We start from the raw sequence: 10,766 nt of genomic DNA on the forward strand, positions 1-10,766 counted from the left end.
CCAGCCTGGCTTCACCCACGTGACGCGCGGGGGGGCGCTCTCCTGGCGGCACGAGCGGGTGACGCGCGGCGGCGCGCCGCGTCACGTGAGAGTGATTCCTCGCCGCGTCACGTGGTGGGGGCGCGGAGCGGCTTCGGCGGCCGCCATGTTGTGCGGCCCCGGGCCGGGCCGGGGATGGCGGGGGCCAGCAGCAACTGGCTCTCGGGGGTCAACGTGGTGCTGGTGATGGCCTACGGCAGCCTGGTGAGCCGGCGCGGCCCGGGGGACCGGGGAAGGGGGCTCTTACGGAACCGGGCCCGGGGTGTCCGTGGGGCTGGGGCCGGGCCTGGGGTTCCTGTCGGGCCCGTCCCGGGGTGTTCGTAGGGCTCCCGTGAGGCCGGGCCCGGGGCGTCCGTGGGGCTGGGATCTCTGTGAGGCCCGTCCCGGGGTGTTCGTAGGGCTCCCCGTGAGGCCGGGGCGTCCGTGGGGCTGGGGCCGGGCCTGGGTCCCCGTGAGACCGGTCCCGGGGTGTTCGCGGGCTCCCTGTGAGGGCGCACCCGAGGTGTCCATAAGGCTCCAGCGAGACGCGTCCCAGAGTATCCCTGGGGAGCTCCCTTAGAGCCGGACTCAGGGCCCTTATAAGGCTGGGCTGGAGTGCTCGTGGGGTCCGGGTATCTGTGGGGTAGGGAGAGGACATAATTAGGAGCATCTGTGGTGGCTGGGCTGTTTGTGGGGCTGGCCTGGGCGTCCATGGGGCTCCTGATGAGCTGAACAGGAGCCCCTGTGCTTGCCAGGTTTGGTGGAGGAGCCTGTGGTTGCTTGGCCTGGGGTGTCCACGGGTTGGGAACAGGGTGTCAGTGGGGTTGTGCCCAGCCAGGCTGGCCATGAGACCCCCGGGGTGCTGCTCGGTGTGCCTAACCCCCATCCGCACTGTGACGGTCCAGGTCTTCGTGCTGCTGTTCATCTTTGTGAAACGCCAGATCATGCGCTTCGCCATGAAGTCCCGCCGTGGCCCCCATGTGCCTGTCGGACAGCATGCGCCCAAGGTGGGTGCACGCAGCCCCGCGGTGGGGGATGTGCCCTCCCTCCGCTGCGCTCACAGACCCGTCCGCGCCCGGAGGGGCAGGCAGGGTCTGCTCCAGAATTGGATGTTTCCAGGAGCTGCCACCTCAGTGTGGGGATGGGCACCTAGGGTGGGAACGGGTTTATTTCAGAGGGGCCCCAGGATATCACTGATATTGTCCCTGTGATCTCACAAACAGAGGAAGTACTCTATAAATGTTGGGTATTTTTCCTCCTGTGCAGGATTTAAAGGAAGAAATCGACATTCGTCTGTCAAGGGTACAAGACATCAAGTACGAGCCCCGGCTGTTAGCTGAGGACGACAGCAGGCTTCTACAGCTGGAGACACAAGGTACCCTCTCTCATTCCAGTGCTCATCCTGCTACAGCAGGTCGTTCCCCCGGGGCTGAGTTGCCTCGCTGGCCTCTCCTGTTGTCTGTCCCGTTGCAACATCACATTTGGCAAGCTGACACAAGATGATGCCTCTGCACTCTTGTCCTGCCTGCTTTCCCCACCTCCCTCCCGCTGCCAGGTTTTGCAGAGCTTTCAGTTTGGGTTTTCTCTTTGCCAGGCTGCTATAACTACCTGTACAGGATGAAGGCGTTGGATGCGATCAGAACATCTGGTAAGGGAGCTCGGGGAAGGGTGGAGAGACACCATGGGTGGAGGAAATAGGAGTGTGACGTGTTGGCCAGCAGCCTTGTGATAAGGCTCAAGGTCCTTGTTTGCAAATAGCAGTCACTTATCCCATCTGGGGCTGGTGGCCCAAGGATCTGCCTTGCTCATGCGTTGGGAGCAGTCAGCAAAGAGGCAGCAGATGTGGTGGGAGGTTTAATAAGCTGCCAACTTCTGACGTTGTCCGTGGGTGAACACAAGCATTTTTACCTGCACTTCAGTTGGTTGCGTTGTGCCTTTTTATTTTCCAGAAATCCCGTTTCACACAGAAGGCCGGTACCCAAAGTCTTTAATAGGGAAGAACTTCTGTGCCTACCTGCTGGAACTGCGGAATTCCAGCACCTCCTTCAAAGGCATCCGCAAAGCCTTGATTGACACCTTGCTGGATGGGTACGAGAGTGCCCGCTACGGCACTGGGGTAAGCGCCGGCGCTGCATCGCCCAGCCCCGGCAGCAGCACGGGGTGTTGCTACGCTCCAGTCTGATGGCTGGGCTGAGGTTGCGCTGTCACCTTGGCTGGGTTTTCCATGGTTTTTTCTCTTTGTGTGCAGGTCTTTGGGAAACTGGAATATCTGCAGTACCAGGATGCTCTGAACGAGCTGGCAAACATGTAAGTGTTACTGCCCGGGTGCGTGGCTGGGCTCAGTGGTGGCTTCTTGGCCCCGGCAGCCCATCGTGAAGGTATGAACAGAGATGGGTTTTGGGGCAAAAACCAGCCTCTGAGACACAGGCTGTTCACGCCTGTCTGTCCTTCCAGGTTTTCTTACTCCTTACAGCCTGTCTGTTAATGTGTTTTTGGGTTTGATACTTGGTCACAGTCCATGTTCCTGCTTGTGCTGGCCACTTTGAGCCGGGGACCCTGCGCGGGCTCCAGGCCTGGCACCTGCAGAAGCCCCAGCCTTGGTTTTCAAAACCGCAGCAAACACCATCGTCCTGAGGGCAGATCTGCCTTGTGTTGGACAGATGGGTGCAGTGGTTGAGCGGCTCCTGTGGCGAGGGTGGCAGCTGTGACGGTACCTCTCCTCTCCCTGCAGGACCAAGGCCCGGGGAGGCAGCAGCCAGCGGCAGCACCAGTCAGCAGCGAAGGACCTCACCCTCTCCCCCGAAGTCTCCAACCCTGCCACCATCCAGGTCACCTACCTGCCTTCCAACCAGAAGAGCAAACGTGCCAAACACTTCCTGGAGCTGAAGAGCTTCAAGGACAACTACAACACGCTGGAGAGCACCCTGTGAGCCGCGCAGGGAGCACTGCTCCAGGGACCTGCCACGAGCAGAGCCCCTTGCTGGGTGCAGCTGGTGTCCTGGGCAGGTTTTGGCCACAGTTAGGCGCGCAGACAGCCTTGGGAGGGAGCGGCTGCGCTCTTGGGTCTCTCTCTTGCACGATGTTGGAGGTCGTCGCTCGGCAGAGGCTCCGTTTCAGCTGGTGGAGCTCGGCCCTTGCCAGGAGCCCATTGCAAAGCGGTGCACCCGCCTGCTGAACCCAGAGGGCATTGGCCCAAGCGGCCTCCTCTGCGGCGGGCTTTGGACACGCTTCAGGCTTGAGGCTTTGAGTCCAGCAATGTCTTGGAGCCCTGGCCCTGCGAATAAACTCTGATTAGCTTTAGCTTATTTATAAAAGACATCGATCCCAGCCAGCGCTCTCCTCCACCTGTCCTCTTCCCCTGTGACGGCTGGCAGGGCTGATGCCGTCTGTCCATCCTGTCTGTGTGGGTCTCAGGCTCTGGAGCCGCTCATCTGTTCTTTCCAAAGGGTGAACGCTCTACATTTCCCTGTGGCACTGTCGCTGCCAGCAGCTCTCAGCCGGGCGTGCCCAGCCTGCCTGCGTGCCCAGGCCATGCACCAGGGTGCCTGGACGGAGTGTAAATAGTTCAGTGGCCAGTTCTCAGCTGCTGTGGACATCTTGGGCAGACAAATACCAGCTTCGAACGTCCTGTCTGTCCTGCCAAGGGGTTGTTTCTTCCCACTCTCACCAGCACCTCGTGTGCCAGCGGCTGCTGAGCCCCCGGGGCCGAAAGCTCACGGCCCCCAACTTGATGTCTGCGTCCTGCCAGGCTGACGGCAGCACTCGCTGCTCACCAGTCACCGCAGCGTGTACCGTGTGGGGCGGGGACCCCTGCCCTTCACCTGGGCCTCTGCACTCTTTTTAATTGCTGTTTAATAAAATGACAGTTACCCTGAGCAGGATGCGCGCCGTCAGCCTCTGACCGCAGGGAGCCCTTCCCTGCCACATCCAGGGCTGCATCCATCCTCGCGCTGCTGCCCCGGTAACTGGGGCGCCATTAACGGTGGGGCTGGTGCGGAGGGTGGTTGAGGGGTCCCTGTGGCACCGGCCGTGGCAGGGGTTGGGGAGGTGGCCGTCCTCCTGGCAGCGTCTGAGGACGGTGGCGTGCGACATCCCCCTCATGCAGGTTAAACCCTGGACCCCTGAAATAGGTTGCTTTGGCTGCAGGTCCTGGTGAAGGCGAGAGCCTGGGCAAGGCTGCTGGAGAGGCAAAGGGAGCCTTGGGGGCTGAACCCCCTGTGCTGGGGGGCAGCAGGTGAGGAGGAGCCCTGGCACGGGGTGAGGTGGGGGGCAGGTGCCGGTGACCCCCTGGCACCCCATCTTGCCCAGCCCATGTCCCCGCAGCTGCGGGCAGGCGGTGCGGGGGCACCCACGGTGCTGAGGGAGGATCTGCGCCATGGGCCGCGGGGCGCCGCAGCGGAGAACAAAGTTGGAGCTGCAGCTTGCCAGCAAGGAGCAGGCGGTGGTGAGGCTGGGCATGGGCAGGTGCACCCGGCGCTGTGCCGCCAGGGTTGGGTGGTGACCCCCTGGTCACGCTCCAGTACCGCATCCTGGGGGACCGTGCCTCCCAGTGGCAGCAAACTGGGATGGTGGGGTTCAGCACCAGCTCCTGTGCCCAGCAGATCCGCTGAGCTGTCCTGCACTGGCTCCTCCAGGACAAGCACCAGCAGGAGCTGCGCCAGCTCGGGAAAGCCGCCTACGTGGAGCGGCTGTGAGTGCCCGACCTGGCGGACTCAGCACCGGCCTGGCATCTCCCAGCTTTCTGGCTGAGAATAAAACACGTTGAGCGAGAGGGGGGCTGCGTCTGCTGCGTGCTGGGACGTGGGACAGCCCTGGGCAGAGGTGGAGGGAAGGGGCAGCCCAGCGCAATTGCCTTGGCACGGATCTGGCAACGTTGGCCTGCGACCCTACACGTGCCGGATCCTGCACACGCGGTCCAGGCCGTGGCCACACCAGGAGATGGCAGCATGGCCAGCGTGCCTCTGCCAGCCCTGCGTGCTCCGTGGCCGTGTCCGGCTCCCGGCACGGGTCCTGCCGTGCTGTGCCAGAATCAGATGTTTGCTTCTGTCCCATGTCGTGTGGCATGACCCTGCAGCGGCGGGGAGAGGAGCCCGGCCAGGCTGGGTGTGATGCTCCCTGGCCCCACTCACCTTCTGGCCACCCCTGAACCCCTCTCTGCTCCTTGACTCGGGGGGCCCCATCTCTCACCTCCCGTCCCCGCTGCCTGTGCCCGACCTTGGTGTCTCCCGGCCCCAGGGCCCATCAGCGCCTGCCCTGGCTCTGCTTATTGACAGGGCTGGGGGCCGCCGGGCCGGCACCCCCTGCCCACGGCCCTTCATTAGCTCAGCTGTCAGGTTGTATCACATCAGCCGCTGCAGCACACGCGCCCCTGGCTCGCAGCACCGTAATGCTGCCACATGTGTCCCTGCCGTCCTGCTGCCACCCCCATGGGGCTGGAGCCCCTGGTCCCCCAGCCCAGGCAGGCAGTTGGGCAGGGGCTGTGCCACTGTCCCCCCCATGGCACTCGGGGCTCTGGCTGCCCCATGTCCTGCCCCATTGGCACCTCAAAGTTTGAGCCCCTGCAGAGCCGCCGATGCCATTGCCAAGGTCAGCGTGTCCCGCTGTGGCAAAGCACCAGCGTGGTGTGGGGACACACATGCCCTCAGCACCCTGAGAGACCCCGTGGGTCCTCGTGGCCAGACACCGCCAGCCAGGTCCCAACGGCCAACCCCAGAGCGGGTCTGGGGTCCTGCCTTTGTCACCCACCACCCAGCATGGCAGGGCCGCATCTGCATGAGGGACGGGGCAGGGCAACAGGCGGTCGCCCCCTCTGGCCGCGCTGTGGAGGGGATGTTCCTGTGTACAGGGGGTCCCAGCAGCTCCCCCAAAGCGAGGGGATAGGGACACAGGAGATGGGGACATGGGGCACAGCCCCCCAGCGCCAGCCAGGGCTTGTCCTTGGGCAGGGTCATGCGCAGCCCCTCAGTGGCGCAGAGCCTGCCGGGACAGGGCCGGCTCCCCAGTATCGATGGCCCCGCTAATGACGGCGGAGTGTGACCAGGGGCAGGAGCAGGCAGTGCGGGGCCATCGACCCATATCGACTGGCAGTGCTCAGTGGCAAGGGCGCGGGGGTCTGCGGAGGGGGCAGGGGGACGTTGATGGGTGGTAATTAATGGGAACGAGGCCACATGTGTGGGGCCAGGGCGCTCACCGGCTGCGTGCCCCTACCACGTGCAGCTGAGCGCGGTTATAAATGGTGGCTGGGAGGCCCCTGAGCCAGACCGCCGAGGAGCCCCCCAAGCTGGCCCAGGTAAGTCAGTGACGGACGTGGGGTCCCCTCAGCCCTGGGTGCGCAGGCATGGGTGGGCAGCGCTACCTGCCGTGCTGCGCTGCACCATGTCATGGCGTGCCTGTCCATGCCATGCCATGCCGTGCCGTGCCATGGCGTGCCGCGCTGTGCTGTGGCAGGAGACTGCCTGCACTGCCCTGCTCCGGCTTCGTCCCGGCTGCAGGACGCCTCCTGCTCAGGCACCAGATCCTGGAGCATCCAAATGCTGGTGCAGCCGCCCAGGCGGGCTCCAGACACCCGGGTGGTGCCCTGGGGGTTCCTGCCTGGGCAAACAGCGAGGAGCTAACCCACCTCCTGCTCTCAGCCTCTCCTTCTCTCCTTCTCTTGCAGGGAGCCGAGCCTCAGCTCCTGTCTACCTCCATCTGCCCCTGCCTCTGTCTGATATGTTTGATATTAGGTTGTTTTATTGGAAAACCAACTAAATATCAAACATATTCTTACAGCGCCAGGGATGCCCAGCGCCAACCCAGCAGGATGCTGCATGTGTCCTCCCGTGGGCAGGGGGGTCCCTCTGTGCCCCCTCCCACACCCCCTGCCCACCCTCTCGCTGCTGCAATAAAACCCATCTGCCCACAGCGCGCCTGTCTCTGCGGGGCCGGGGAGAGCGAGCCGGGAGCTGCCACCCCCAGGAGCTGGCAGAGGTTTGGGATGGTGGTGGGGTCAGCATGCACCACCTGTCCCCCCCGCTCACGCCTGGGATGATCCCAGGACAAAAGCGCGTGGCCCCCTGCCCACCACTGGCTCCACTGCCCCAGTGCGTGGGGTTATTTATGGCTCCCAGGGTATGGAGGCGCAGCGGCCGCTCGGGGCCCTTCGTGGGCACTATCCCTCCGGGCGCCCTGCCCAGGGAGCCGGGAGCTGCCGCTGGGGTCGGTCTCTGTCTCTGGAGTCCCTGGGTGCTGACCCCCTCAGCCCCCAAAACCCGTCCCTGGGTGGGAGCCGTGGGTCTCCACCGTGGGACGTCCCGAGCTGGCTTGTGGGGCTGGCAGGACCTTGTGGCCAGCGCGAGGAGGCTGCTAATCCCCAGGCTGCGTAGGAAGTGCTGCCGCTCTCCCTGAGAATTCCTCCCCGCCCCAAGGGAATTTGCTCCTCCAGCTGCCAACAGCATCTTCTGCCTTGCTGCCAAGCACCAGCGTGGCCAGAGCCGGGCTCGGGGCTCAGCAGGCTCCTGGGGGGCTCTTCCCTGGATGCTGGGCTCAGCTCGCCCACTGCTCCCTGCTGAGCCAAACAATTTGGGCCAGGGGCTGCTGCTAAGTCCCTGCTCTTAAAATAGTGCCAGGCTGAGCTCACCGTTTTCCATGCCGCCCCTGAGGAGGGGTAAATGTCAGCCTGGGGGCCACCAAAACATCCCAAGCTGCCAGCGGGGTGCAAACTGGGGGAGCTTCACCGCTGGTACCGCACGGACCCAGCTCAATGCCCACCCAGCATGTCCCGAGGGAGTGCAGGTGGGAGCGCAGTGTCCCCGCGACACCAGCCAGGGTGTCCCATTGCACGGGGCGGGGGCAGGCAGCTGGGACAATGTGGGACCCCCCACTCACAGACCTGCTGCTGCTTTTTATAACCACCCCAGCTGTCCTTAGGAGCCCAAATAAGGCTGCGGCTGCCCAGACCCCCCCAGGACAGACAATGGGTCCCGAGCACAGACTTTTTGGGAAGGTGGGGAGGCGGTTCGGCCCAAGAAAGGCAAAGCCCCCGCACCAGTGGGCAGGGCAGAGTTGATAAACCGGGCAGCGGGGCAGCAGGCAGCACTGCTGCCCTGCCTGCCCCTTGCCCTTCCTGCTGCCCGCCGCCCCACCGCCGGCACCCGTGTCCCACTGAGGATGGAGGCCATCAAGAAGAAGATGCAGATGCTGAAGCTGGACAAGGAGAATGCCCTGGACCGGGCGGAGCAGGCGGAGGCCGAGCAGAAGCAGGCGGAAGAGCGGAGCAAGCAGGTAGGGTAGGCGGCAGAAGCCCCCAGCCTGGGGGTGTTTGGGGGGGATGCCTTCTCCCCTGGACCATGCTGAGCCCAGACCCAACACAGACTCTGGCAAGGGGAACAAGGGCGTGAGAGCTGCCACCGTCCCACGGCTCAAAGACTGTGTCACGATGCCATGGGGCATCCCAAGGACTGCACAGGGCTCAGCCCCTGCCAGCTGCTGTCATGTGGGACAGGGATGGACGCTGTGGGGCAGAGCTGGCCCTGGTATGGGGCAGGAGGGATGCTGTGGGGCAGAGCTGAGCCTGGGATGGGGTGAGGAGGGCTCTTCCACCATGTGGGGGTCCAGAGGGATGTCCACATGCAGTGACTGCTGCTGCCCTTCCAGCTGGAGGATGAGCTCGCTGCCATGCAGAAGAAGCTGAAGGGGACGGAGGACGAGCTGGACAAATACTCTGAGGCCCTGAAAGATGCCCAGGAGAAGCTGGAGCTGGCAGAGAAGAAGGCGGCGGACGTACGTATGGGGCACAGGGTGGGAGCTGGGTTGGCTACTCTCCCCTTGTCGCCCTCCTGGTGGACTGCAGCCCTTCCCTGCAGCCTTGGGGACGGAGGAAGGTCCCTGTCAGGCTCAATGTGCTCCTGGCAAAGCTGTGCGGGTGTCTGGGAGCAGAGAGTGACCCCAGAAAGAATAGACCCTGGGGAGGCCACCCACGGACAAACGGGGGACAGAGGGATGCTGAGAGGGGGTGGTCTCAGCTTCTTCCCAGGCAAGGACAGCCCGGGCAGCCTGAGAGCAGGGTCAGAGCAGGCCGGGCAGCCAGGCTTCACAGAGCAGGGCATGGGGACCCCCACGCTGAGGGCAGAGCCACAGCGGCTGGCGGCAGCCAGCAGCCCCTCGAGCATGGGATTTGGGGTCCGATTGTGTCCCCAGGAAGCTCTGAGTCACGACTGCTGTCGGAGGAGCCGAGCTCCAGAGAAGGACGGAGCCCTCGTCTCCACAGGCAGGCGGAGACTGCGTGGGCAGCGTGACAACGGCACAGCCCAGCTATTGTTGGCCACTGTTTCCAGGAAAACAATGGTGCGAGTGGTGCAGGGTTTCGCCTGCCAGCCGCTCTCCTGGGCACCACGTGGCACCGCGTCTGGCCCCGCTCATCACCTGCCGGGATCTGGCAGCCGGAGGGGCTGTCACCCCATGGGGCCACGATGTCTCCGGGGTCGAGCGTCAGGGCTCTGCAGACCTCCCCTCCTGTGGGAGCCAAGAGAAAGCCCCCGGCTCCTCTCCCTCAACGGGCCCAGCTCTGACGTCCAGCCTGGAGGCAGGAGCCTTCCCCTCCTGCTATGCTGCTGATGCCGGGCCATGGGCCATGGGGAAGCGCCCCAAGCCCCGGCACGGCGCCTGGGCTGGCTCTCGCTGGCACATCCTGGCTCGGAGCTGGGAGCGAGCCAGGGTGTAATCGGGAACTCTCGAGTGCTCCTTGAGCCCTGGGAGGTTCCTCAACCCTGTGGCTTTGCTTGCGGCTTCCTGTCCCGGCCCTGGCTGAGTGTGCCGGCAGTGCTGGCCCTGCGCCGGAGCACGGCATGTGCTGAGTGCGGCATTGGGGAGCCCTTTCCCTCTCTTGCACCCTTCTTCCCTCCCATCACTCCCCACTGGCATTTTTACACTCTCTCCCTGCCGTCACACCTCAGCACCGAGGACCACATCCCCACCTGCTTTGCAACAATCCCTTTCTGTGCGTTTGGAGCCCCCTTTTTTCTGGCTGCCACCACTCAGGGTGGCTCTTGGGGCTCCCCCAGGTTCACCCTGGCATCAGGGAAGCAGAGGGGCAGGAGGAGGGATTTCGCACCCCGGAGTGTTGGATGAGCAGAATTTCATCCAAGCCGCCTCCCGGATCCTTCCAGCCAGCGGGAGCACGCAGGGTCAGGCCCTTTTGGTCGCCAGCTCATCCCTGGGGGACGAGCCAAGCCGTCTGGCCGGCCGAGTGCCGAGCGTGTGCCAACCCTCTCCGCGCCAGCAAACATACCCCTGGGGCATGTGCCTGCCTGGCTGCTGAGGTTTCTGGGAGGTGGTGCAGGGGTGGCAGCCCAGCGCCCCTTTCCCTTTTATCTGCGTGCCTGAAGCGCTGTCGAACAGGCTTTGTGGTGAGCAAGGGCAGCGACAGGTCTTGGTTATGTTTTTGTTGAGCTCTCGGGGAGATCTGTGACCCTTGTGGCACAGAGGAACGCTGCTCACAGCAGCATTTTCTGCCCTAACTGAGACCCGAGAGTTTTAGTAATGGCTAAAGCTGTTGCAAGGGCAGGTTTTAGCACGTGGCAGCGGAGCGGGCGTCTGGCAGCGGCGCTCTGCACCATGGCTTGGCAGAGCCACCGGGTGCCGGAGCCCCAGCCCTGGGGAGGAGGGAGGGGAGCGTGGCTGTGGGGGCTTGGGACTGGCGGCACCCCGGGGCTCTCCATGGCAGGAGCGGCAGCGGGGAGGTGGTGTGTGAGCTCAGCGCCTGGGAATGC

The 10,766-nt window shown here is 64.2% G+C and overlaps 2 protein-coding genes across 2 annotated transcripts; both read left to right on the forward strand.

The window, feature by feature from the left end:
- The first annotated feature begins 87 nt into the window (after positions 1-87).
- On the forward strand, positions 88-3,098 carry C28H1orf43 (chromosome 28 C1orf43 homolog). Its single transcript, XM_064475105.1, has 7 exons — positions 88-243; positions 924-1,025; positions 1,285-1,393; positions 1,613-1,666; positions 1,968-2,134; positions 2,267-2,325; positions 2,750-3,098. Exons 1-7 carry the CDS (start codon positions 175-177, stop codon positions 2,946-2,948), a joined length of 759 nt encoding a protein of 252 aa, XP_064331175.1. The 5' UTR covers positions 88-174; the 3' UTR covers positions 2,949-3,098.
- A 3,705-nt stretch (positions 3,099-6,803) lies between these two features.
- Positions 6,804-9,293, forward strand: LOC135317967 (tropomyosin alpha-3 chain-like). The gene is made up of 3 exons (XM_064474705.1): positions 6,804-8,280; positions 8,653-8,782; positions 9,196-9,293. Exons 1-3 carry the CDS (start codon positions 8,167-8,169, stop codon positions 9,291-9,293), a joined length of 342 nt encoding a protein of 113 aa, XP_064330775.1. The 5' UTR covers positions 6,804-8,166.
- The last annotated feature ends 1,473 nt before the right edge of the window (positions 9,294-10,766 follow it).

The sequence above is a fragment of the Phalacrocorax carbo genome, chromosome 28 (assembly GCF_963921805.1).
Source record: "Phalacrocorax carbo chromosome 28, bPhaCar2.1, whole genome shotgun sequence".
Classification (NCBI taxonomy): domain Eukaryota; kingdom Metazoa; phylum Chordata; class Aves; order Suliformes; family Phalacrocoracidae; genus Phalacrocorax; species Phalacrocorax carbo.